Source organism: Amphiprion ocellaris, chromosome 6 (genome assembly GCF_022539595.1).
Source record: "Amphiprion ocellaris isolate individual 3 ecotype Okinawa chromosome 6, ASM2253959v1, whole genome shotgun sequence".
NCBI classification, from domain to species: Eukaryota; Metazoa; Chordata; class Actinopteri; family Pomacentridae; genus Amphiprion; species Amphiprion ocellaris.
In genome coordinates this window covers 11391820-11419580 of record NC_072771.1, presented here as the reverse complement: position 1 = coordinate 11419580, position 27761 = coordinate 11391820, and the positions used below count along the sequence as shown (strand labels likewise).

General features: G+C 43.4%; 1 protein-coding gene across 1 annotated transcript; it reads right to left on the bottom strand.

The window, feature by feature from the left end:
* p4ha3 (prolyl 4-hydroxylase, alpha polypeptide III) lies at window positions 1–25762 on the bottom strand. The gene is made up of 13 exons (XM_023288167.3): window positions 25531–25762; window positions 21824–21975; window positions 21488–21711; window positions 17598–17747; window positions 17472–17523; window positions 17126–17283; window positions 15205–15381; window positions 5397–5461; window positions 5098–5257; window positions 4936–4998; window positions 4450–4518; window positions 3323–3419; window positions 1–2819 (listed from the first exon to the last, which is right to left on the bottom strand). Exons 1-13 carry the CDS (start codon window positions 25707–25709, stop codon window positions 2749–2751), a joined length of 1617 nt encoding a protein of 538 aa, XP_023143935.1. The 5' UTR covers window positions 25710–25762; the 3' UTR covers window positions 1–2748.
* Between the last annotated feature and the right edge of the window lie 1999 nt (window positions 25763–27761).

The following is a 27761-nucleotide window of genomic DNA, read 5'->3' as shown; positions in this document are numbered from 1 at the left end:
TTCTATTTAAACAAAATGTAATGATCTACAACAAGTTGTCAAATTACTACGTGCATCAAGCAAAAACAGATGTTGTACAATGATATTTCTGTTATTGATATAAATGAACTAGACAAAACAACAGAAAGTGTAGTCATTATAATGCGATATGAACTCATGATACTTAATGATTTCTATACCATTTGAAACACCAGAAGTGGAAATAAGACTGATGATACAAATGTCCCAACAACTTTAAAGATTAGGGTTTAGACACTACAAAATTCTATATGTAATACAGTTTACCCGACAAATTTGAATATAAAGGTTGAAACCTTGCAATTTTAAATATACAATACTAACTTCCCAGACTACTTTAAATATTTCTAATGTTAAGATCTTATAATACTGTCTATAAACTACTAATTCAGCCAATGAATTTAGATATTAAGGTTGAGACACAACAACAGTATTTATTATACAGGCTTTTGCTGTAAGCTGATATCCTCAAAAATCAGCATACATTTTAATTTACACCTGAAATGAATATTATAACCATGACAGAGGAGGATTTAGCAGAAAAATGCATTTTAATGTTCTATAATTTAGGCATTTACTTTATTTAATATTCAAATATAATGTCAAATAAAATAATCAATTGAATTAGTACATCCAGAAATGTATTAAAATGGTAAGCCACGTCGTATAATGACCATTAAAAACAATGCTGAGGAATTCAGTCCCTGTAAAATAAAGAAAGAAAAATAATTTTAATAATTCCAAAGAAACATTAAATAGCAACAGTAAAAGCAGCACACATATTTTAACAGAGTAAAAAAAAACATTCCAACATTTATTTATTTTTTAAGTCACCAGCAGAGGGAAGCACAGAGCTGCTCACCAACAGGACTGACTGAAGACTTTTTCTTTCTTCAACCTGAGACTAAAGTCAGCTTTTTTCTTCTTTGTCTGTCAGTTCTTTATTCAAGTATATTTGTGCATCAGTTGTGCACACTCACTAACTCTGAAAAGCAATCAGCTCATTCTCAGAATAAAAGTTACAGAGCGTTAAAATGTGCAGAATCACTGTATGTATTTGACAATGTGCAGAGGAAGACCTATGATCTGGTCATGTGTGCTTTAGGCAGTTTGGACTGCGCTGCTGCATAGCAACAGGATTCTCTGCAGCCATGTTTGTTGTGGTAACAGTGAGGGAGAGTGAATAGGAAGAGAGTAAAATAAAGCTGCTTCAATTCTGGGAAACGTTAAGCTTTATGTCTTAAGATGGAGCTGTGAAAGATTTACTGTAAACCTTTTAGCTTCACTGCTTCTGATTCTGACTTGACTGCACAGAAAAGAAAGTTTATTATAAAAGAAATGGTAAACAAGTAGCTAAAGTATGTTTTTCGATCAATATATGCATAAAGCAGTTGAAAACCCTGTGCAAACCTGAAACAAACTCCCAGAATTTTATATTTTCAGTGAAAATGGAGCTGTAACTGCATTTTTGAAGGCACAAAACTCACAGTAACAGCTGCAATGAAAGTAAATAGGCAGTAGAATGAGCTTCAGGACAGCAGGGCCTCCCGATCCATCATCTCCCTGGAAAATAATCAAGTGCTGCTCTTTAGCGTGCATGCAGGAATGTGCAACAGGCATCCAGTGCATATCCTGTTCATATATTTTCTGTGTTAGTGTGTTTGGAGAGACTCTCTCTGATGCAATTCCTGCCAATCAAGCAGCAGGATGCTCCCATAAAGTCGCCTTCAGAGAGGTTTGACGTTTTCTGCAACTCATATATTGACTTTTATTAATTTATTAAATTAAATTTCAATACTGGGCATGTTTTAAGATGAGTTATGACCTACTTGCATGCAGATATCTGAGTGGTATGTGGACAGGGTTGGTTGTGTGAGTTCAGACACAATCACTCAGCATGCAGATGAACATGACTAATGACGAGCAGCTCAATCAGAGGACGACTTAGTGGGTCATTTGTTCCACTAGACAGTCTGTTACATCTAATTCAAAGAGTCTGCCACAGACAGCGATGACGACATTGTTCAGTCACCCGGGGATAAACAAGCATATTCACAATGACTGGTTCCTTTGACTCACAGCACCAGACTGAGCTGCAAGCCTGAGGTCTGAGAACATGAGAATCTCTGTTATAATCAACCTACTTTGGAAACATGAGAGTCAGATTTTAACCTCTTGAAACCGGATACTGTCCTCCACCCTGTGCAGCACATGGTCTGTTATCTGCTCCCATCTGCATCACACAACAACGGTGGATTTGATGGATATTTTTAGTTGACATATTGAGAATCTTTGTTCATTTCAAACTTAAATTTTGAGATTCAACTGTTGATTTGGAATGACAGACCCCTGAGGGGCCCCAGTGTAGGAAAAGGGCCGGATAAGATGTCGGTTTTTTAAGCAGTAAACACACAGTTTACTGAAACCAGTGCAGTGCGTGAATGCAGAGGCCTCTCTCCATCTGCAGGAACTGGCCAGAAGCAGCATTTGTCCTCTGGTGGCTGATTGCCAGCTGCTCCTCCTCCTCCTGCACCTCCAGCTCCATGTCTACTGCTGTACCTCCGGGCTCCCTGGGGCCTGGGGCTCCAATCCCAGATGCAGGCTTCCTCTTCACGGCTATCTCCTCCCCTGCCTGAGCGCTCATTTTCTGGCTGCCTCCTTCTCTTGAAGTGTGCCTCCAAATTGTAAAGGCTTGTGCTCCGAGGGGCCCGGCGATGGCTCCGCCCCATTTCACTCTTCAGGGTTCAGGCTGCAGCGACGCAGGAACTCTTGGCCAAACTCGTGAATCCATTTGTTTGCCACTGAACAGACACACAGAAGAAAAACTATGCTTAATCAATAAAGAAAAAAAACTGTATTAATGTAAGCTTTCTTGCCTTTGCATATTTTTTAAATTTTGGATAATTTAGTTTGAAATTCCAGGCCTTGACATTAATGCCTGGTGATATATTGCTACTAAAAACAGCATCTACCAAGTGCCTCTGCAGCTGCTTTGTGATGATTAATAACCTTCTGCTCCCCGACATACATGAAGGTTTGGGCCAAGCGGCAGCAGATGTTTAGCTGCCAAGATGAGCCCTCAGTGTCTGAGCTGCACTCTGTACTGTCTCTAAAAGCATTAACGCAGCACAGATGTGGTGCAGCTCCTGTACATGAGCTCCTGTGTATCAGGAAACCTCAAGACTGTGTAGAGTATAGGTGTTGTGAGAAACAGACGATTAAATGATACAAAAAACGCCTTCGTGTGTCTGACTCCCCCCTCCCCATATTAGCATTACTGTCATCCTGTCATATTGAGTCTTACCCCATTTGTCCCCGATGAGCACAGGGCAGCCGGCATGCAGGGTGTCAATGTTTCCTTCACCATTTCTGTGGAGGTTCCACCAGAAGATGGCAGCTTTCTGTGGCATAGAAAACAACAAATCATTGATTTTGAGTTAGAAAAGAGGTTCTTAACTCACAGTTATTGGTATAATTGATTAACTTGGTCTTTATTTTCTCGGTTAACTGGTAAATTATTTGGTCTGCAAAATGTAATTACTGAAAATGGACAATTTTCTTTTTAAAGTCCCTCTCTAGTCATTGATTAAAATCTTTAAAACTAATTTCTGTGTCTCAAAGTTACATTTTAAAAGTTTTTTCCGATGAAAATAATCCTGTCCAAACTATTTTGACCAGCACACCAGCTCAATTGCAACTCTACTCAAATATTGTAAAGCTTCTCTATGCTGCACAATGGTAAATTGTAATATTGGAATAATTCAGGCATACAAGTTGAAGCTGAAAACAGATTCTGAAATAAAACAGTTATATAATAAAAAGCCCCACTCTGCAAAGTGATGGGATTGGTTTCTTAGAGTTCAAGAAGAATAAGCACTGCAGTTGCAAGGTGGAAATACGCTTGTGTGGCTCATCATTTGTCTTCCAGCATAACAAAAACACCTTATGCACATGTTAACAAGGTTGATTTACCCCTGAGGACCCCCTCTTTAAGACACAGAAAATTTCCTTTTTGCTTGAAAATTCAATTAAACAATTCAAACACACTTACATCCATGCAGCTGCAGTCTAAATATATACAAGAGTTCTTGCAGTTACACTATTTTATTAGTCATTTTATTGCTTTATGAAGCTCAGTTATTTTCTGTCAACAAATTGTAAGATTAAATGGTTAAACTGTGAAGGATGGCCTATTAAATCTTCCACTGCAGCTCATTTATCAACCAAACACCAGCATCAACCTCCAGTGACACCACAAAACCAGGACTGTGGTGAAGGCCTCGTGGCTGCTCCTGCTATGAGCTCACCTTTCAGCACTTTGACAGCTGCAGAGAAGAGCGTGAGTGAGGTGAAAATAAGCCTGAGGCAGAAATGTAATGAAGACAAAGGAGGCTGCTTTCAGCTCATCGAAGACACTGGCGGTGTGTTTACCTCCACGACAGGAACACTGAAGTTGGCGTAGATGAAGGCTGTGGACCCACCTGCCTCGACAGGGCTGAGCTGTGGAAAAGGACATTCCTTCAGCGCTGTGTCTTGTGTTTATGCGCCCATGTTATGAAAAGCCACTCTGTCTGCTGCACTGTTGTAAAAGTAATTCTTTTTTAATCGCTGTCCAGGTTTACTCTGAGTTAGAAAACGTTCAGCAGAGGAGTTGCAAAACAGAAATGAGAACTAAAGGACAAAAATGACTTTTAAAGGAAAAATGATAGAAGAATGGAGGTAAGAGATCATCTACAAAACAATGTTGGCTTTGAGATCAAATCCAGCCAGAGTTTCTCAGGCTGGTTGTTCCAAAGTCTTGCAACACTCATGGCAATGGCTGGACATTCTTGCTTTTAATTTAGACTTTGAAGCAGACCAAGAACCTCTGGCATTGATCTGGGTCATACAGAGTCAGAAAAAATAGACTTCACTCACGTATATCATAAAAGTTGCCACACGGTTCCCAGTTTTCAGCTTGAAGACAGGACTCGAAGGGGACTGGTTTCATAGAAATGCAAACAGATGTAAGAAAGCTGATCAATCACAGTAAACAAAATTGTTAATATGCAAATGACAGGTAAATGACAATCAACTCACTGTAGCATGGTCAAAGTGAGGTTCGTAGTGGCCACCAATCCCATAATTGACTACTTGGAGGTATTCGCCATATGGATGCTTCACGTCCAGACCTGTGAGCATCGAGATCCTCTGATCAAGCTTCCCAACGATGGAGAAAGATGAGCCCTTCAGCCATGCACTGCAAAAAACAAGTACTACAGCAGTTCAGAAGAACCTCTAACATCATTTACAGCAGTTCAGAAGAACATCTAACATCATTTGCATCTTGTTTTTTAATATCACCAGCAGTATTCTGAATAAACTGCTGATGTTGGTACCTCTTGCTGATCCGATAGTCTGCTGTTGCTTGTTTCTCTCCAGCTGCCACCACAGATCTCCTCAACTGATCAATAAAGACAGAAAACAGAATCTTGTATTAGTGGTGATTGTCAAAGAAGCCAAACTTTGATGTCTAGCTGCAGAGGCATGACCAAAATAAAAACTGGGGAAAAAACTAAGCATTTTCAAAACAGCCATAAGGATGAACTTGTATTAATCTTCCCATTTTGCTTAAGTGCTATGGAAAAGATGTTCTTCTCTCACAACAGACACCAGTTTCCAGTTTATTTCTGTTTTTTAACTTGTCAATGTACACCCCAAAGTTCTTATAGGCAAGTCTTGATACTCAGCTGCCGCTTGTTAACACTCCCAGACAGTTACTTCAGGATAACCAGACCCAGCTGCCATGTAAATGAATGGGAAGGGAGTCATAACTGCTACATAAATGGTCACTATGACATAAAAGATGCATGAAACTTGCTTTTAAAGTTTTGGTGACTTTGCCCTCCATAAGGTTTAGAAAGCTTTAATTCCCAAATATTATACTTTTAGTCTTCAAGTATTTGGTTTCACGACATTGCGTCTGAATTAATGCAACAACAGGACTGGCTGGATCTTTCCCGGTTTGACTGTTAGGACACAAACAATTTGCTTTTTGTGTGGAGGACAGGCACTGTGGAAGGAGCTGAAACATGGCGTCTGGAGAAGGAACCCTTCAAACCTGAGACAACTGGAGCAGTCTGTTCATGAGGAGTGGACCAGAATACCTGCTGAGAGGTGCAGAAGTCTCACTGACAGTTGCACAAATGATTACAGTGATTGCCTCAAAAGGTTGTGTAAAATATTAAGTTAAGGGTACCATCATTTTTGTCCAGTCCTGTTTCATGAGTTTATTTTTAAAAATAATTCTGTTAAACCATGGTTCAAAAGCAATGTCTGATTTTCATTGGTTAATTTTCATAGAATTTTTATTTATTATTACTTTTGTCAGATTCAGATTTTTTCTGTGACCATTGTGGGTTTTTCTTTCAGTAACCGAAGGGTACCAACAATTTTGTCCACGTGTACTTCTTCAACAGCTGCAGAGTTTGAGACTGCTTTTATGGACTCCGAGTTTAATGCTTGTGACGGAATTAATCCTACTGGATGCCCAGACAGCTTTCTGTCATCTTTTTACTCAGCTTGTTCTGAGATCCTGGACACTATCGCTCCTATTAAGTCCAGGTCCACCAAGCCCAGGACTGATCCCGGGTTGAATGATTCAGCCTGGGCCCTCAGACAGGCAGAGCGATGCTGGAAGAAGGACAGGCTACATGTATCGCTGGAGATACTGAGGGACAGTCTCACTCAGTATCAGAGCGCTGTGAAGGAGGCTAAATCCCAATATCTGTCGGATATTATCTCGACTATTGGACACTACCCCATGTGTTGTTCTGTACTATTAATTCTGTTGTGAGCCCCCACACCAATCCTCTGTCTGATGCCACTGTTTCCACATATGAGGATTTTTTACGCTTTTTTTGTGGACAAAGTGATGTCTGTGAGAGCGGCAGCATCAGCCCAGACCAGTCTGCTACAACCCCACACTCTCCAGTGTTTGACCACTTTGAGCCCATCTCCCTCTCTTCCCTTACTGATGTAGTTAAACACATGAAAACAACAAATTGCCCTTTGGATGTTTTCCCAACTAAATTGCTTAAAGAGGTGTTTTCTACTGTTGGGCCTGTCCTCTTGGTTTTAATGAACACTTGTCTTAGCTCAGGATATGTTCCGGCTTCTTTTAAACATGCTGTTGTGAGACCACTTCTTTAAAAAACACATCTTGGGGTGCCTGCATATCTCAACGTGTTAAGCAGATGACCCATGTACAGGGCTGGCCCCAACGCAACTCCCGTTCGCTGCCCTTTGCTGCGTGTCTTCTCCCTTCTTTCCTGTCTGTCTACACTGTCTCTATCAAATAAAGCCGTAAAAGGCCAAAAAGATAACTTAAAAAAGTCATGGCTGGGGTAAAATTTCCTCCAGCTAAATGAGGACAAGGCTGAGTACATTTTATTTGGTGACAATGTTCTTGCTGCCAGGCTGGCTGCTGCCAGGCCGAGTGAGTGCCCTCCCCTCTCCTTCCTCTTCCCTTTTAAGGCAGCCCAGCAACACAGAAGGAGCAACAGGTGTTTCCCATCACCCACAATCAGCCAGCTCAGTGGGTGAAACTGATCAAGCCTCATCTGGTTCACTATTAAACCAGACACGAGCCAGCTCTCAGTGTGGGAGCGTAAAAGAAAGCGAAGGAAGACAAAAGAGAAAGAAGAAGAAGGAACGACTTACTGTTGCTGGACCCACCCGTTCCTGCCAATTGTGCCGTCAGCACTGGACCCTGGACCCTCCGAGCGAAGGAGACACCCGCCTGAACCGACTCCCTCCTCCTGTTGTCCTTCCCCACTCATCGGTTGCTGCTCCAAACCTTGGCTGTCACCGCTGAGATCCAGCTCTGACCATTCCCAGTTATTTCGTGAGTTTGTTGTTGGTCTTAAGTTATAGCTCTTGTTAAGGAGACGCTGTGTTCGAGAAGACTTCTGTGTTAGTCACCCTTTCACTATCCTCCTAAAGATAGCCTCGAGTTTAGTTGCTCTTAAGCTGGACAATTCTCGCTTAGGTGATACCTGCCGCGAGTTGGTTATAGTTTGTCACGTACAGTTCCACCCGTCCCTTAGGTGCCACTATAAGATTCAGAGCCTAGTGCGCTCTATTTTCAGTTCCTGTTTGAGTCTTGACTTCTGTTGTTGTCCTAGAAGACATTATTAATAAACCAGAGTTGCATTCTAAATCCGACTGTTCATTTCCTGCGCCTGAGCTCTCCCCTAACGCCCGTGACAGTACGCTCCCAAGAGTCATGAGCTCAGCGGGAAAATGGAAAAGTTGGAGCCAGCCTGAATTGAACCCTGCAGGTTCAAAGGCCGGCTCTGCCCCCTCACCAAATCCCCTGGACATTTTTTTCTCTTGTGAGGAGAACCTTTTATATTACACCCACCTTTTTGAATTATGGTGTGAATGGAAAAAGGCTCGGGATCGGGATCACCGTGACATGACTGTGTCTCGGGGTCACAGGGCGGCCTCCCAGATGCCCTGGTTAATGGGCCACCTACCAGCCGACATCCTGAAGTTTTTGAACTCTCCCTTACGGTTTGTTACCCTTCCTGCCTCAGCCACGTACCCAGACAGCACTCAGCCTGCTAGTTCACCTGCTAGCCCCCAGCCCACTAGTTTCCCCTCCAACTCCAAATCCGCCCCACGCTGTGTTAGGACTGGAGTTCTGAGTCTCCAGTCAAGGAGTAACCATGGACATACCCCATTACCCGATTACCCCACATATCCTGTTTTCCCTAGCCCTCTGGACAATGTTTATAGCAAGTCTTCTTTCGATGGGACCCGTCTCGCTTTTAAGACCAGCCCCGGTCGAAAGCGGGGTCCCCGACACCGGAGTTCCCAGTCACCTCCCATCTCCTTCTCCTCGAGCGACCTGTGCTCGATAGAGCCCTGGGGCTAGACAACTTCCATCCCAGTCAGACCAGTTCCCCACCGGAACCCGGACCCCAGTACCCTGACGAGCCACCCGCCAGAAGGTCTTCCAGAAGGAAGAGAGGTTCCCGGAGACCCCAGACCTCGCCGTCGCTGAGCGCCGCAGAGGTCCTGCCGCCGCCGCCGAGCGCCGCAGAGGTCCTGCCGCCGCCGAGCGCCGCAGAGGTCCTGCCGCCGCCGAGCGCCGCAGAGGTCCTGCCGCCGAGCGCCGCAGAGGTCCTGCCGCCGAGCGCCGCAGAGGTCCTGCCGCCACCGCTGCGCGCCGCAGAGGTCCTGCCGCCACCGCTGCGCGCCGCAGAGGTCCTGCCGCCACCGCTGCGCGCCGCAGAGGTCCTGCCGCCGCTGCCGAGCGCCGCAGAGGTCCTGCCGCCGAGCGCCGCAGAGGTCCTGCCGCCGCCGCCGCGCGCCGCAGAGGTCCTGTTGCCGCCGCCGAGCGCCGCAGAGGTCCTGCCGCCGCCGAGCGCCGCAGAGGTCCTGCCGCTGCCGCCGAGCGCCGCAGAGGTCCTGCCGCTGCCGCCGAGCGCCGCAGAGGTCCTGCCGCCGCCGCCGAGCGCCGCAGAGGTCCTGCCGCCGCCGCCGAGCGCCACAGAGGTCCTGCCGCCGTCGCCGCTCCCCAGCGCCCAGACCTCGCCACTCTGCAGCAGCCACCGAGGTTCCACTGTCGCGCCCCGTCTCCTGACCATCACCGAGGGGGTCGACGACGCCGCCTCACCCGTCCCTGAGGGGGTCGACGACGCCGCCTCACCCGTCTCCGAGGGGGTCGACGACGCCGCCTCACCCGTCTCCGAGGGGGTCGACGACGCCGCCTCACCCGTCTCTGAGGGGGTCGACGACGCCACCTCACCCGTCTCCGAGGGGGTCGACGCTGTCGACGCCGCCTCACCCGTCACCGAGGGGGTCGATGCTGTCGCCTCCGCCTCAGTTCTCGAGCGGGTCGACGCTGTCGACGCCACCTCCGCCTCGAACCAGCCGGGGTCAGCTGACCAGCCCCCTGGCCGAGAGACTGTAGCGCCTGGGTCAGCTGACCAGCCCCCTGGCCGAGAGACTGTAGAGCCCGGGTCAGCTGACCAGCCCCCTGGCCGAGAGACTGTAGAGCCAGGGTCAGCTGATCAGCCCCCTGGCCGAGAGACTGTAGAGCCTGGGTCAGCTGACCAGACCCCTGGCCGAGAGACTGTAGAGCCGGGGTCACCTGACCAACCCCCTGGCCGAGAGACTGTAGAGCCTGGGTCAGCTGACCAGCCCCCTGGCCGAGAGATTGTAGAGCCTGGGTCACCTGACCAGCCCCCTGGCCGAGAGACTATTGAGCCCGGGTCAGATGACGAATTCCTTGGCCGAGAGACTATTGAGCCCGGGTCAGCGGTCAGCCTCCCCGGCCCAGAGACTGTTGGGCCCATATCAGCTGACAGCATCCCAGGTCCCGTGACTGTGTCAGCTGAAAAAACCCCTGCTCCTGGGTCTCCAGAGGGGTCCCGCCTTCACCTGATCTGGTTCCCAGCCCGGCCTCCAGCCCGGCCTCCAGAGGGGTTCAGTCGCCTTCGTCGCCGGCCTCCAGAGGGGTCCCGCCTTCATCGGTCCCCAGCCCGGCCTCCAGAGGGGTTCCGCCTCCTTCGCCGCCGGCCTCCAGAGGGGCCCCGCCTTCGTCGGTCCCCAGCCCGGCCTCCCGAGGGGTTCCGCCTCCTTCGCCGCCGCCGACCTCCAGAGGGGCTCCGCCTCCTTCGCCGCCGCCGACCTCCAGAGGGGCTCCGCCGCCTCCGTCGCCGGCCTTCAGAGGGGTTCCGCCGCCTCCGTCGCCGGCCTCCAGAGGGGTTCCGCCGCCTCCGTCGCCGGCCTCCCGAGGGGTTCCGCCTCCTTCGCCACCGCCGGCCTCCCGAGGGGTTCCGCCTCCTTCGCCACCGCCGGCCTCCAGAGGGGTTCCGCCGCCTCCGTCGCCGGCCTCCAGAGGGGTTCCGCCTCCTCGGTCGCCGGCCGCCAGAGGGGTTCCGCCGCCTCCGCCGCCGGCCGCCAGAGTGGTTTCGTCTCCTCCGTCGCCGGCCTCCAGAGTGGCTCCGTAGCCGGCCTCCAGAGTGGCACCCGGGCCGTCCTCCAGAACGGCCTCGTCTGCCCGTTCAGCACCCTGGCCGTCCTCCGGAATGGCCTTGTGTGCCTTGTCCGCCCGCCTTGCAATGTTTTGTTTTTGACCAGCCTTTTGAACTGATCTCTGGTCTGTTTTTGAACTTGTTTGTGTTTGCGTGGCTTAGTGCCACCCCCAGACTGTTCGGGACACCTGATTTTTTTGGCCCTCCTTCCACATCCCCTCAGCCCACCCATCTCCTCTTGGACTTTTTGTTTCGGTCCCTCCCTGTCCATCCCCCTCTCCCTCCCGGGATCATCCTGTTCGGGCACCAGGAGGTGCCCGTAGAGGGGGGGGGTACTGTCAGGCTGGCTGCTGCCAGGCCGAGTGAGTGCCCTCCCCTCTCCTTCCTCTTCCCTTTTAAGGCAACCCAGCAACACAGAAGGAGCAACAGGTGTTTCCCATCACCCATAATCAGCCAGCTCAGTGGGTGAAACTGATCAAGCCTCATCTGGTTCACTATTAAACCAGACACGAGCCAGCTCTCAGTGTGGGAGCATAAAAGAAAGCGAAGGAAGACAAAACAGAAAGAAGAAGAAGGAATGACTTATTGTTGCTGGACCCACCCGTTCCTGCCAATTGTGCCGTCAGACCCTGGACCCTCCGAGCGAAGGAGACACCCGCCTGAACCGACTCCCTCCTCCTGTTGTCCTTCCCCACTCACCGGTTGCTGCTCCAAACCCTGGCTGTCACCGCTGAGATCCAGCTCTGACCAGTCCCAGTTATTTCGTGAGTTTATTGTTGGTCTTAAGTTATAGCTCTTGTTAAGGAGACGCTGTGTTCGAGAAGACTTCTGTGTTAGTCACCCTTTCACTACCCTCCTAAAGATAGCCTCGAGTTTAGTTGCTCTTAAACTGGACAATTCTCGCTTAGGTGATACCTGCCGCGAGTTGGTTATAGTTTGTCACGTACAGCCCTTAGGTGCCACTATAAGATTCAGAGCCTAGTGCGCTCTATTTTCAGTTCCTGTTTGAGTCTTGACTTCTGTTGTTGTCCTAGAAGACATTTTTAATAAACCAGAGTTGCATTCTAAATCCGACTGTTCATTTCCTGCGCCTGAGCTCTCCCCTAACACCCGTGACACTTGCAGATTCAGACTCTGTGTCTTCAAAGCTAAAACCGTCTGTAAAGAACCTTGGAGTTATTTTTGACAGCAGTTTTACATTCTTCAAACAGATCGACAACGTTGTCAGAGCAAGTTTTTATCAATTACATCTTTTATCTAAAGTAAAGCCTTTTTTAAATCGCACCGACCTTGAAAGGACTATGCATGCTTTTATCAGCTCACGAATCAATTACTGCAACGCTCTTTATGTTGGTGTTTCCCAGTCAACCCTGAGCTGCCTCCAGTTGGTGCAAAATGCGGCAGCCCATTTCCTGACTAACACTTCAAGGCATCAGCACATCACCCCGGTCCTCTTTTCCCACCACTGGCTTCCAGTTTCTTTTAGGATAGATGTTAAACTTTTACTTTTTGTTTTTAAAGCCCTCAACGATCTTGCGCCTATTTATTTGACTGAACTTCTTTCTGTCCGAAACTCTAACAGGGCGTTGAGGTCCACAAATCAGCTGTTTCTGGAAGTCCCTAGGGCCAAGTACAAACACTGGGGTGATGGAGCCTTTTCAGTCGCTGGGCCCAGACTTTGGAACAAACTGCTCCCTGTGACATGCGCACCATCACCGACTTTGGCCTTTTCAAAGCCCGGCTCAAAACTTATTTTTTCAGACTGGCTTTTAATACTAAGTAATGTGGTGGCATTTTATTTTATTTTATTTTATCTTATTTTATTTGATTTTATTTTCTTGACACGTGTTCTGTTGTTGCTTTCTTTTAATTTGCTTTTATTTCTAATCTTACTGTTTGATCTTAACTGGAAAGCACTTTGGTCACCTTGAGTGTTGTAAAGTGCTCTATAAATAAATTTTGATTGATTGATTGATTGATTGATTGTCACAACACTCTTGCTGCTCGAGCCGACTGTGCTCTCATTGCTGAGAGTTATTCATTTACTGAAATGAAACTCCTATTCTTGTTAACTCTGCTGGTAACTTAAAGTTGCAGCCCATAAACAGAGTCAACACAGAGGAAAACCATTTTTAGTTTTTCAGTTCCGCATGGGGGCCTCTGCAGAATTATGTGTGAATAATTCGTTGACATTGAAGTTTTCATCTGAACTAATTCAATAAAACTGTTTTGGAATTGGAAATGGTGCGTACTTTAATGTCTTCCAAAATATGCATGTTTAACCCCTAAATGAAGGCGTTTGATTGTAATAATTCTCTAACATAAAGCTGTTTCATTGCAAAACTTTGAGGTCGATCAGTTTATTGAAGGTGTTTGATCGTAATAATTCAGGAAAAATCTGTAAAGTAACAGTGTTTCTCGTAAAATATGCCTTTACTTGAATTAGTATATATGACTTTAATTTTATGTTTTTTGTTTGAAAGTCATTTTCTGAATTTATTTTTTACAGTGTAGCTAATAATTTTAAACAGACTGTTAACTGAGAACAGACGTGTGTTCTGCAGAGTCGTATTTAAAGCTTTTGGACCCAGCAGGAGTAAAGTGTAAATGGTGCTCATGGTTGGCGAACGCTGCTCAGTGCTCCAAACGAATACCATACCACGGGCCTGTTTTCAATCAGCCCACAAGCTGACATAATGATGAAATAAATACAGGGGTTTCCATTAGAGAAAAAGATGGAAAACTCCCTGAACAGTGCCAAAACCTCACAGAAACTATAGGGCAGCAGTTGAGTTAGCCCACCAAATATTCCCTGCAGTCACTGAATCAGGCGAAGCGTGAGTTGCTCAGAGGACAATATGCTGCAAATATTCAGCTCGGCCAAGTTTTCATAGTAATGTATCCCTCATTCCTTTAAGCCTCGCTAAATGTCTGGAAGCAAACCAACTCCTCCTCTATAGGACACATTCAGGGTCTTCCCAGAAGGAAAAGGTTTATACCCCTGCAGCCGGAGATTTTCACAGCACAGAACATTATTAAGTAATAGAAGTGTAGTTCTTTATTTTTTCAACATGTCTTTACTCCTAATACAACTAATTATATCAGATTCTAAACCTAATTTTCCTTCCCAGTGCCCTCATTGCAAGGACAAAGCATAATCAGCAAAGTTTACTTAAAAGCATTACAAGAAAAGTACTTGTTGGGCACAACACTCCCAAGTAAAAGCATTTTATATATACAGATAAATTATTTTAGTGGATTATTATTGCAGGTGCATTCAATTGTGAGCAGTTTTATTGTTGTGGAGCTAATTTGAGTCCTAATAAATCACATTTTAGAGGCTGATAACATGAAGAAGTGAAAACCCTTCAAGTAAAAGCGTATCTCGTTGCAATACCTGACTACATGCACACATTTATTGTCTTTTTCCAGTAATTAAAGGCTCCAGATTGCAAAAACTCTCAGCTATAAAACTGAGCCAGAAAGTTAAATATGCAACTATTTTTTGGATGCCCAGAGTCAAAAGACAAGAAAAACAAAACATGAGACAGAGTGACAGTGATGAAGAAAAAGTGAAGAAGTTATTTTTGCCAGTGGAAATCAACTGTAGTGTCCCTTCTAATGCACAGTTTGTGGTATATGACAGCAGTAGCTTCATTTGATTATATTATACTGTTCAATTTGCCCAAAAAATCAACAAATACAACAAATATTCTGAACAATTTGAATGATATGTGCAGGAAAGAATGAATAACAATACTTTTGGTTTCGTCAGTTGTAAAATCTGACAAATTCTTCATTCTTCAGCGTGAGAGTCACCACAACTTTATGTAATGTTATTGAGGAACACATGTTCACATGGAAATAGCAAAATCTTCAACAGATTTTCCACCACAAGTCATTTAGTTGTTGACTTGAGCAGATTTAATGAGTCTCATGAATCTCTTCCTATTGCCAAGAAAATGTTTTCATTCTTGGTGTTTTGTGAGTCCCATGTGGAAGCGCTCAAAACTCTACAAAACATGGGATTACAAAACCATCTGAGGATCTGCCCAACGGAAATAAAAAGTGCATGTTAATGTTAAAGATGTGTTTTTCTCTGTTAATTACTAAAAAGCCGACATATTGCAGAGAAATGGGTGGTTTGATGAGGGCTTACTCCAGGCTGGGCGAGACTCTTGACGTCTTCAACCTCTACGTCGGTGATGAAGTCGTGGTAAAGAACCGCAAATGGCTGCAGGCTCAACACCTCCCGTCTCACCGGCATCAGCAGCAGCGCAGGGTTGTCATTGGTGAAATAGTCGCAGAAGAGTCTGGGGTTCTTAAAATGCATCGGCTGTCAGAGGAAACATGCAGCTGAAGTCCATTAACAAGATAAAAACAAGGAAATTCATCCACAAGTACTAACTCTCAGCATTGTTGTGTCAACACATTAAACAAATATGGCTTTAGATAGATTTTTGGCAGCACTTTTTTTAGTCTCATACTATGAGTTAGTTTAGGCCTAGGGTTTGTGTTAGGGTTTGGGTTTGGGTTCGGGTTGGGGCTAGGGAAACCTGAACCGACCCCCCGATTTGTCCACACCGCCTTTCCAATGAGCCTGCCCCCGAGTCTGTATGACATCAAGAAGTGGGCATTACCCTGGAATTAAAAAAAAAATTCTGTATCTCGGGAACAGAAGGTTGCAGAGACTTGGGACCAAGACTGGCGTGTTCAACATGACCAAATTATGTCAACAGATCACACTACCAAATGTCTAGGATGTTCAGTTTGGGAGATATTTGTGAAGATTTTTGCCCATACACTTTCAATGGTGATATGCAGAAGTGACATTTTCATAAGTGTGATTCCCAAAATTTACCTCACAGTGAGGGTTTAGGAGCATGTTTCAGACCATTCTGAGTCATTTGGGGTAGATTTTTTGGTGGCAGTTTTTTGGGTCCCATATCATGAGTTGTGCCCACTTCATGATTTTCTACATACTGTGGGTTAGGGGGGTTAGGGTTGGGGTTAGGGAAACCAGGACTTCTACAGTCATTGGACGATGGCAGCAGATTATCTGGATTCTGTGGCTTCAGGGGTGGGACCTCAATGTATCAGACTTGCTTTGGTGTATCCTGCAAATGCACAACTGTTTTGAGACTGTTTCACTGTTTTAGGCTGTTGTGTTCTTCAAGCTGTTTCGCAGTAGTTTTTGCAGTCTATCAGGGTGCATTTTCCTGCTGGGTGAAACCACATCTGTTGGGGAGTGGTGTTTCTGACGGAGTGTACTTAGTCTACAACAATGTTTAGGTGGGTGTAAACAGTAAACTCAGATGTTGACTACAAACATAATAAAGAGTCTACCAGCTGCACATCACCATGTTAGCATGCTAGCATTTGGCAGAGCCTAAGAGCTGCAGGTACAGCTATTGAAACAAACAAATTTGTAACCCCTTTTAAATAGCAGCTTTCTACACCCATGAGCCACAAGATTAAAACTACTGCCAGGTGAAAAGAAAGACGTTGATCATCTCGATACATTTCAGTTTTCTGCTGGGATACCATGGCTTTACGTGGATGTTACTTTGACACATACCACTTAGCTAAACATTGTTGCAGACCATGCAAACAACACTTTGCAATGCCAGTAGCCTTTCCCAGCAGGACAGTGCTCTCTGTCACACTGCAAAAACTGCTCAGGAACAGCTTGAGAAACACAACAAAGGGTCCAAGGTAGTGACCCCAAACCCCTCAAATCCCAATCTGATTGAGCATCAAAGCACCAGAATCCAAGCTTGATCCAAGAAGAATCCACCCCACAACCCACAAGATCCACTGCCAGGGTCACCTTTACAGGTTCCATATCCATGTCCCAGTGCATCAGAGCTGTGCTGGCAGTATGACAGTGACTGACATAACATTAACCAGGTGGGTTTTATGCTTTTGCTGATCAGTGTACATGGAGGTTCAAGAAATATAATAAATCACTGGTGGCCATCCTGTAAAGAACTGAACATTTTGACTAGAAAGTATGTAGAGGCCTGTAAACAACATTTAAAAAGGTCCTGATACACAGTATGATTGATTTTGATGAGTACCTGAGAGCCTTGGGTTTGGCAGAGTCTCTCATAAGTTTCTCTGGTCCTTAAATAAGTGGAGGTGGGTCTCCTCAGACCATCACCTCTGGGTGGACCTGCAGCAACTAGCAGCTTCTCATATTTCTCTACATTCTGCAGAACTCTTCCATTCATTGGATCTGAGAAGAAATACATGCAAGATGTCTGTGTAGATGCTCAGTCCTATAGGTCATGGTAATCTTAAGTGCTTCTTCACGTTTATATTGCTCAAGTGCAAGAGAAAACTGGTGCAGAAGGTTTTCCAGAGGCTGTTTATGCTACACAGATGGGATTAAAGCAAAGAGAGGAGTTATCAGAAAAGATTTACCATAATGCAGTAACTCCTGAGACAGGCTTAGAGCGTGGGAGACATTTCCTGTCTGAAACAAAGAGAGAAATTCAGAGCTCTGTGATCCATCAGTCATCTGCATTTCTTAAATGTGAGTCTGCTTACTTTAAAATGAGAGAAGGCCAGGTGATCCAGAGCATCTTCTAAGGTCCCTTCATTCTCAGGGCTCCACTCTCCTCTGGTTCCCCTGAAGAGACGAACCGACTCCTCCAACCACTGCACCGAGTGATAATAGTCTTCCTGTTCGTACGCCACCTGTATGCAAAAACATAGGCTTAATGTTAATTTCAATTATCAGACAATTTAAAAGAATTTGCCATTCCAAAGACTGGGCATCGGACTGAAAAACCAAAAAGCTGAATCCATTTTTGAATCTGTGGGTCTTTCAGGTTTTAGGGATGGTAATAATCACATCCATTTAGTAGCAGATTGAGTTTCTATCACTTCAAACGGATGGAATTACTTTGTCACTGTTGGATCTGATGCCATTGGCCAGGTCATTGTGGTCATTTCAGCTAAATTAAAAAAAGTAGAGGGCTGTATAGTAAAATGCAGAAAATACAGCTAGCAGATGACTAACACCCTTAATGTGAGACTTCAAAACTGGAAAGTGTCCATTTTGAGTGGATTTAACCTTTTAAGTCTTTCTGGTTCTTCCTGACACGTATGCATGTGCAGCTGTTGTTTTCTCTGTTGTATCCAGAACACTAATGAAATTATCTGATTAAACAGAGGCTACGAGTACATCATTACTTGGCAAGAATGTTAAATTCAAGATGTGATATAACTTTTACTTGTGTTCTTCTTTTTTAAATTGTATTTTTAGGCTTCTTGCCTGTATTCACTATGAAGAATGTAAAGAAACAGGGCGTGCAGGAGGGAGAGCAGAGGAATGATGAGCAGCAAATGATTTGGCCGGCTGGGAATTTAACTGAGGTTCTGCTGCTCGGGGTATTAGTACCAATATGGCATCAGTCCAACCACTCTGCTACTGGGTCGCCTCTTAGAAGTTCTTGAACATTTCAGTAATGATTTTCTTCCCATCATTTCTCTGACTTCTTCTCTTATCCAGGGATGTCATCTGTTATCCAATCAACAGTTTAGTACATAAGCGATTAAAAACATCAAGAAGAAAAAATGCTTCTTAAAATTTCCCAGAACCTCACATGATGTTTTAAATTTGCTTGTTTTGTCCAACCAACAGCTAATAAACCAAAGATATCATTAACTATTGTTTGGGGTCGCAAATGCCCAAAAGAAAGAAATCCCCAACTATTTGACATTTTTGTTTGAAAATTATAGAAAGAAATATTGGATTATAGAGTTAGTTGCCTTTTAATCAACATTTTTGTTGTCAAACCAATAACTGCAGCTCTAGTCTCACATAGTTTTGACCCCCCCCCTTTTTTTTTTAACCTTCAATCATTTTTTCTACAACAATTTAAGGTATTTCTGTGTATGTGCGAAACAAATGCCATTCAAAATCTGACAAAAAGCCTCAAGTGACGTTAGCTGAGGGTCTAAAGGCAAGCTCGAAAATGAAAAAAATCTGCAGGTGTGGAGCAGTTCATCAGACCTCTGCAGATGCAGCTCCAGGCAACTTTACCAAATTATACATCAAAACGTGGGGTGGTTAAAATTGCATCATGGATAATGTAGGCACCACATTGTAGACATGAATGCATGGCTGCATTGATTTTGATACTTTGGCATGTTATAGAGTTGAAATGTTACAACTTGCAGCTTTTATGATTTTTGCTCAGATTAATGGACATTCTGCAGGATTCTCAGGATCTGCTCTGAATTTGGTAGAGAAGCGTTTTTCTGTTTAATATGCTGCTCATCAGCTACAGCTTAATGACTGTGCCTTTAAAGCAAGATTGTAGTTTCAAGCTCTGATCAAACATGCATAAGTGAGGGGTGCAACTGCATTTTGTGAGATGGTTTTAGTATTATGTATCTATAGTCATCTGGTTCTTTTGATATATTTCACTTTTGCCCCATGTCTATTTTTTTATGCTTGTTTGTATCATTTTTGGACCCTTATATGGGGTCACCCTAAAAAAACAAGATCTTAATCTCAAAAATAAAGAAAAACAAAATGCTAAACTGGATTCTTTTCAATGTATTATACCTGTGCATCATTTTAGCAAACTACATTATGGATAAAGACGCAGCATGCTGCTTAAGGTCTGAACACCTTAAGCAGCTTTTTTTGCAGTTAGTGCATCATAAATGCTTACCACAGTTTTCTTTACCTTTTTGAACACAACTTTGGAGCCTACTTCACTTGACCAAGTGCTGATTAAAGCTATGACATCACCCACATAGAAATAGGGTGGCATTTAGGCTCCTCTCATCACAAGAATAAATCCACAATCCTCTCCAGACGTCTCACAAACAAACCATCTAAACCTCCCAAACACACACAGAAAGTCACCAGCTAATCAAACGTCTGCTCTGCCACAGGTTTACATCCACTTCACAATACTACACTCTATAATTTGGGACCTGTTGGCCTTTGCAGCAGCAGGCTGGAGAATCAATGATTCTTTAAAAATAATTCCTTTGAGGGAAGCTCCAGCTGGTGTTCAATTTAACAGCTGAAAAAAAAAAACCCTCCCAAATGAAACTCCTGTTAACAAACCCTGCAGCCACATAAAAGCTGCAAACACCCTAAAAGAAGCATCTCTGTCTACAGATTCTCTCAGATTATCTCAGTACAAGTGAAGGCAAACTCTGCTCTTAATGTCGGCAGGATGAGATAATGTCTTTTCCATACAGGAGCGAGTCTCTCCACACAGCACCCTGCCCTTTACTGTGGGGAAACCTCTTTTTTCCCCTTCCATACTTCTTCCATGCTAGAATAATATATCATCCTCACATAAGCAGGATTCTCAGACACGCAACGAGAGGAATCCAACTTTTTCCAGGCTGATTGTCTTTTCTGTTCCCACCACACAAACACACAGTGGAGGATCTGGAATAAAATCTGCTGCAGACCTTTGGAACAGCAGGGAAACCTTTGCAGCAACATCTTCCACATATCTCTGTGCTTGATTTCTTTACCTGAACACGTGTAGCTTGTTTTACTCAGAAATTGGATCCAGAGGGATGACAGATGTGTTCCAACAAAGTCTCATCACTTTGTCTTTGCTATATTTTAGGAAATAGAGAGATGACAAATAACCAAAAATGGTGTATTTACTGACATACCACATTTTATGCTACTTTATCCATCTACATCACTGCAATTTACTTCAGTGCCTTTTACAAAAGATTTTTTTTAAATTATATTATTCAATTATTGAGGTTTGATATGGAGCTTAAAAGCTTAAACTTTTTTTGTTTTTGAATTAGAAATGAATAGTGGATGATCCTATTATACTCAGACTGCATCCATATGTGTCAATACTGGAAAAAAAATGGCGACTCTTCATAATATAGATATTTTTACTGTTTACATTTTAATTTACTTTGATTCTTCTCTATGCTCTGTGTAAACACTGCCTGCAGTTCAGCTGAAAAGGCCCTGAATTTTTGTCATATGACTTTTGGTTGCAGCTGAGTCACGAAAAGCTTCTCGGTTGCACTGATGAAGGCAGAATTTTTTTGTTTTTTTTTTTAAGAATCTCGTTAATGCAAATGGTTACTTTTTGACATATTCTGAAATGAAACATTAGAATAAAGTGACTATAATGAAATATCATGATTATAAACTTAGATTTTTTTTTCTTTTTTTCGAGACAGAACCACATTCTACACAAGATCAGTTCCAAGGTAGATTCTTTTTTCAGTTTTAACCATTTCTGGCTGTGATAAATACGTAATTTTGCTGATTTTTTATAAAGAAAACATGTAGTTCAAACCCGACGACAAGTTTTGGAGTTCAGAGGGTTCGTTACATTTTAAGGAAAATACTTTTTTTCTTAAGTAAAAGAGGCAAATTAAAAATAATCAGGGTTAGCAGTAAGGTAAAACAACAGATTTTGTACCTTCCCAACCAGAAAGCAGTCATCACCAGACAGCGGGATGGACACTGCAGGCATGTAGACATCAACAGCTTCACCGTCAGCGACTCTTTGGAAGCGACCCCTGGCGAGACTCGAAACCTGCAGAGCGTAAACGTCCTGCAGCCTCATCAGCCCCTTAGCAGCCCCCTGCAGGTCCTCCAGTTTGGGCAGCTCGGGTTCTTCCTCCTCGTAACTGGACCTGAGGGCTGGACAGCAGAGGGCCAAAAGGTGAAGAGGGGGTTGGGTAGTGACAGCAGAGAAAATAAGGGTATTAGGTTATCGCCACCAGATGTGTCAGTGAAGAAGCACTGAGCCGACCTTGTGCGTTCTCCAGAGCTTCGTTGCTGTAGACGACATTCAGCCACTCTGAGTGCAGCCGCTTGATCAGGGTGAAGGCTACCAGAGGGTTCGCCATCCCAGCCGGGCCTTTGTAAAGTTCCGAGTGCAGGTCGGACACTTTGGTATAAAAGCTGCGTGAAAAAAAGCACAAAAAGCACTCAGTCTCCCTCAGAACAGAAATAGTAAAAACTCAATAGATTTAGTCACATCAGTTGGTAGAACAAGATTGTAATCTGATGAAATGAGCTTTATGTTTTAAAATACAATAGGTTTCTTATAACAGAAGTCCTCTGTTGGACTGTTGAACATAGAATTTTAGACTCAAGCATGTAAATCTGCATCTAATAAAGCTTAAATTGTTATGAAGTCTAAACATATTTAAACCTCAGACCACACAAATCCTCCATAAGAAAGCTGCTGTTTGAAACTTTGTGACCAAAATGGCTCCTCCATAAAATCAGTCAGTCATTTCCACAGAGAAACAGTTGAGTCAGGGGTTAAAATTGTAGTCAGGCGACTTTCTTAAATTTTGTTCAGTGAGCCTCTTTCCAACAAAACTAAGATATCTAACTGCATAAGAAGTGAAATGGTTAATTGTGTGAAAGCTGATTAAATTTGTGGGTACTAATAATACTGCAACACCCTAAACATGCTAAAACATCTTACTGTTTTTCCAGCTTTTACAGTGGAGCATATTTTGCTTGTTTTACTGATATGACTAAGTTATCGCAGATTTCTACCACAACCACTTCATGATTTTATATTCAGAACTGTGATAAATTCGACACCCTTAAACCTATTCTGCTATCAGCTATTATGTTTTTTTTTTATTGTATTTACCCGTTTCTCAGCGCTTTCAGCTCTTTCAAAAAGCGGAGCTAGGGGGTGTGCTCTAACTACCACGGTATCACATTGCATAGGTTCCCTAGGAAAGATTATTCTAGGGTGGTGGAAGGAAGGTTGACCGACTGTCCAACCTAAGATTCAGGAGGAACAGTGGACTACTTCTTTACCCTTGCAGAGTTTGAAGTTTGACCATCCAGTCCACCTGTTTTGCGGATTTGGAGAAGGTCAATGACAGTGTCCCAGAGGAACCTTGTCACATCTGACAGGCTGTTCCTATGAGCCATCTAGTCCTTGTACAACCAAACTGATCACTGTATTTGTATTCTAAGGACCAAGTCAAACATGTTTTCAGTAGCAGTTTGAGTACATAAACAGTGTCCCTTGTCTCTGCTTCAGTTTGTGATGTTCATAGACAGGATCTTGAGAAGCAGTCGGGTTGAAGAGGGTGTCCAGTTTAGGTAACTCAGATTTGTGTCTGGTTTTTGCAGATGGTGTGGTTCTGTTCAGCTAAGATCGTGACCTTCAGTCTGCACTGTGGTGGTTTTCAGTCCAGTGTGAAATGACCAGGATGAGAGTCAGCACCTCCAAATCTTAGGTCATGGTTCTCCACATGAAAAATGCTGGATTGTTCCCTCTGGGCGAGTTAGTACCCCAAGCAAAGCAGTGTAAATATCTAAGTTGTTCACAAGTGGCAGTGAACTGGAGCATGAGACGGACAGCATGATGCAGCATTAGCATTGCAGGCGTTATACCAGATCATTAAGGTGAAGAGGAGCTGAGTCAGAAGACAAAGCTCATGATTTACCATTCGATCTATTCTCCAACTCTCAACTATGTCGTGGTCTCTGGGTTGTGAAGCTGCAATGAGTTTCCATGGCATGGTGGTTTGGCTCTGCGGTAGTTAGAGATTCGGTCAGGAGCTTGGGGTAGAGTCACTGCTCCTTTATGTCCAAAGGAGTCGCTTGAGGTATCTGATTAGGATGTCTCCAGGATGCCTCCCTTTGGAGTTTTTCTGAGTACTTCAAACAGGGAGGAGACCCAGAGCTCTCTGCAGGGATTATATATCTCATCTGGTTTAGGAACACCTTGGTATCCCACAAAAGGAACTCTAAAATGTTGCTGGGGAGAGGAACATGTGGAATGACCTGCTTAATGACCTGCACTCGAGAAACTGAGGTCCTTTGGGGTGCGGGGAGCACTTCAGAGGACCTTCTGTGATTCTGTGGTGGCATCAGCCATCCTGTATGGAGTGGTCTGCTGGAGCAGCAGCATCACGGCTGCAGACAGGAAGAGACTAAATAAACTGGTAAAGAAAGCCAGCTCTGTCCTGGGCTGAACCTTGATCCTGTGGAGGTGGTGGGAGACAGGAGGATGATGACAAAGCTGTTATCTGTCATGGAGGACACCTCCCACCCCCTGCAGGAAACAACAAGATCACTGGGAGGTCCTTCAGGGACAGACTGCTTCTAAAGGAGAGATACTGCAGATCCTTCCTCCCTGCTGCAGTCAGACTTTACAATCAAGCTCCCTGCAGTTCAGTTCACCCACCTACAAACTTTGCAATAAAAATGTACATAATGATGCTGTGCAATTTCATAGAAACTTTGCTGTAAATATTGTATTTTCTAGAAGAATCTAGAAGAAGAAAATATTTGTATCTATGCACTGCATTGTGTGCTGCTCTCTGTTTTATTCAAACTGTTTTTCTATTTGCTACTGTTACACTATAAATTTCCCCATTGTGGGATCAATAAAGGTTTAACCTATCTATCTATCTATCTATCTATCTATCTATCTATCTATCTATCTATCTATCTATCTATCTATCTATCTATCTATCTATCTATCGATCTATCTATCTATCTATCTATCTATCTATCTATCTATCTTAGCCTGCTGCCAGCCAAAAGCTGACACAGGATAAGTGGTTGAAAATGGATGGATCGACAGATCTTTTGCTCATTAGAACTTCCTTGTTTAGGCCTTTAAAATTTTCAGATTATTTGGACAATGCCTGAAAGGTCACAACTTTTTAGGTTTCAAAGTGTTTTCATTTTGGGAATGCACAGCTTCAAGTTCTGTCAGGAGGCAATTAGGTTTCCACCTCTGGTTTCCGTCCCTAACAGATAAAATTCAGTTTATAGCATTTCAGGTACGTGACTACAGCTTCAGCTCTGTCACTCTGTCACTGTCCCACAGATCCGAGTAGTTTAAAGTTAGCAACACTGGTGCAGCTCACTGGTTTAGTCACAAGACACACCTTTGTATATGATTTGAGGCATAAATCATCATGAATCAGACTAATTCTTACACACAGTGTGAGAATCACTGATCTAGACATCCCACAGTAATATTAATGTGAATCATGGGCTAAGCAATGAGAGAAAATTAAAGAAGAACCTCACTTTGCAGAAAGCACAGTGTGTCACATTTTATATTCAGTTCACCCTGAAATAACATGAAAATGGTGCAATAAAGAGGTAAAAATCCAAAGATGATGTGAGCTTTGCTGAGCCTCAATGTTTCAAAATCCAGATGTCATTTGGGTGAAATCAGACGCGCATTTCAATGCAGCTGTGGATGTAACAATATGACTGTATCCTTGTAAAACCTCCACATGTGCTGCTGCCATCATTTCCAACAACTTGTTCCTTTATTATTTACTGTTCCAGCATTGTGAGATCATCGCTGCAGTCTGACTACAAACTAAACCTGAAGCATCAGTTTGTGCCACGTTTTCCTTTAATTCTGCACAGACTAACAGTGAATGATTCATTCTTTGACATGCAAATGAAACATGCTTATCTGGAATGATATAATAACGAGTCTTCATCACTCACCGCTTGATGTCCTGCAGTCTCTCCTGTTCGTGATCGATATAAGTTCTCAGATAATCGATCAGCTTCTGTTCCACGCTGATCGCCTGCTTCACATTCAGCAGCGATGTGTACATTTCTGATGAACATCTGGGAGCCACAGCTGCAATCAGCACACAGCAAACCAAGACAACAGGACTCATCTTCACCTCCAGCGCTGGAATCAAACTCCGCGTCCTTCAGCAGCTTCTCTGGATCAGTTTTCCTGAGCAGCTCTGAGGATCTCCAGGATTCTGATTGGCTGCTGGCTGTTTGAGGGGCTGCAGGAGGATCTGAGACTCTTCACAGAGGATCAGTTTCCTTCTTCTGCTCTCTGGATTGACCTGAAGCCTGGATTCACTCAGGATAATTAGTGTGAACGTATTTCTTCTATAATAACTTCACTTTTTTTTCTTTATTTTTGTAATTAAACGAGCTGCTCCTTCAATTTAAACCCAGCTTTTTTGGCAAATAAACCATGCAATCTGTGCTATGATTAACTGTCCATCTTTATTTTTTCATGTTTATTTCACATTTATGCTCTAAAGTGTGTGACCAAGGATGGCGAATCACATTTATTTTGTAAAGAAATTAATTTAAGGGCATATTGGCATCAAGTTTGGAGTCACAGCGACACCTGCAGGTCAAACTTCTGCACAGCAACCAAACTCTGCAGAGAAACGTCTGAGGAGACTTCAGTTCATCCAAGAAACACAAAGGTTCTAACTGGAACCAGAACTTCTTCACATTGGTGCCGTACAAAAGTCATTTTAGTTCCACAAAAAACCTTTTTGCCAGGAGCTCTTAAAAGAAGTTCAAACAGTCAGTAAGACGGCCATAATGTCATGTAAGGGGGTTAAAAAAAAAAAAAAAAAAGAGGAAAGAAGACCTCCTAACCTTAGCAACCTGTCACAAATTTTACTCTCAAGGAATTATGTCCAAATATTAAAGAGTTGCTGTTTATACTTTAAAATGTCACATTTTTCAGTGTAGTAAGAAACATTCCTAAAAGTTTCCCTTTAGACAAAAGTCAGGATAAAAGATCATACTCCTTAACTGGAGTAAATTAGAATTAAAATTCCACATGTTCAGAGTTATAAAGTGGGGCCTCCAGGCTACAGCAACATACAGGGTTATTTTTTACTTATTATTTTTATATTAGTGGTTAATTGGATTATTACCGTCAATAAAGGTGAAGAAAAGATGCTCAAAAGGCATGTGATTTTAGTGAAATAGATTGACATTTATCTGTTTAGAAAAACTGTGCAGTGATACAAAGATACATGAACTCTACTCAGAATTGCAAATTTAGTCTGTTATAACAATAAAAACATGAATACTGTATTTAAAAACATTTTTATATAAATATTCTAAAAATACAAGAGTAATTTACAACATTCAGAAGAAAATTAGTTCCATTATGTTTTCTGTTGTGCTTTTGTTAATTGAGATCTGTGCAATTCTTTGCTTTGTAGTAATCAGATATTGTTATTGCATATGTGGTCAGTGAAGAGGCATTTAAATTAACCATTGGAGAAGGAAATTAAGACAAGCTGCCTCTAAATTCATATAGATACAGCATTTAAATTCAGTGCACAGTTTATTATAATGAGAAAGTAAAAGAAAGATTTTATTTCCATCAAACAATAATGATCCTTACAGAAACTAGTGAGCTCCAAAACAGAGTATATCAAACATATTTGCATTCAAATGACAGTTTTTGCACACACAAGGTGCTCAAACTGATATTTGCATTTACATTTCCAGTGCAAGAATATTTTTTTTAATAACATTTACAGTAGCATCCAGAGAGATTTTAGGTTTGTAAACATCTGCAGCAGAGTCTAATAAAAGTAGGTCACAGCTGGAGACATTCAGAGTTACCTCTCATGTCTCTCAGTCACAGGTAATCATAAATCCTTCATCCTAAATCCTGCCTGCTCTCTTAGACTAAACCATCTCTGTAACCAGAGCTGCTTCATTAAGGTCACTTTAGATTCGCTCACTCAGCTGAGTAACTTTTATCGATGCTACTGGCACAGATCTGCAGCCTCCACCTGGTTTATGTTTAACCGTCAGATCTATAAAAGCGCCTAACTCATTTCAAAAAACGGTGCTCATGAGTCCATAAAACAAAGAGGTCATGACTGTTTCCTCAAAGAGGACAAGAGTTCATTCTTAATTCCTATGCAGAGGTTAGATTTATCTGCAATGAA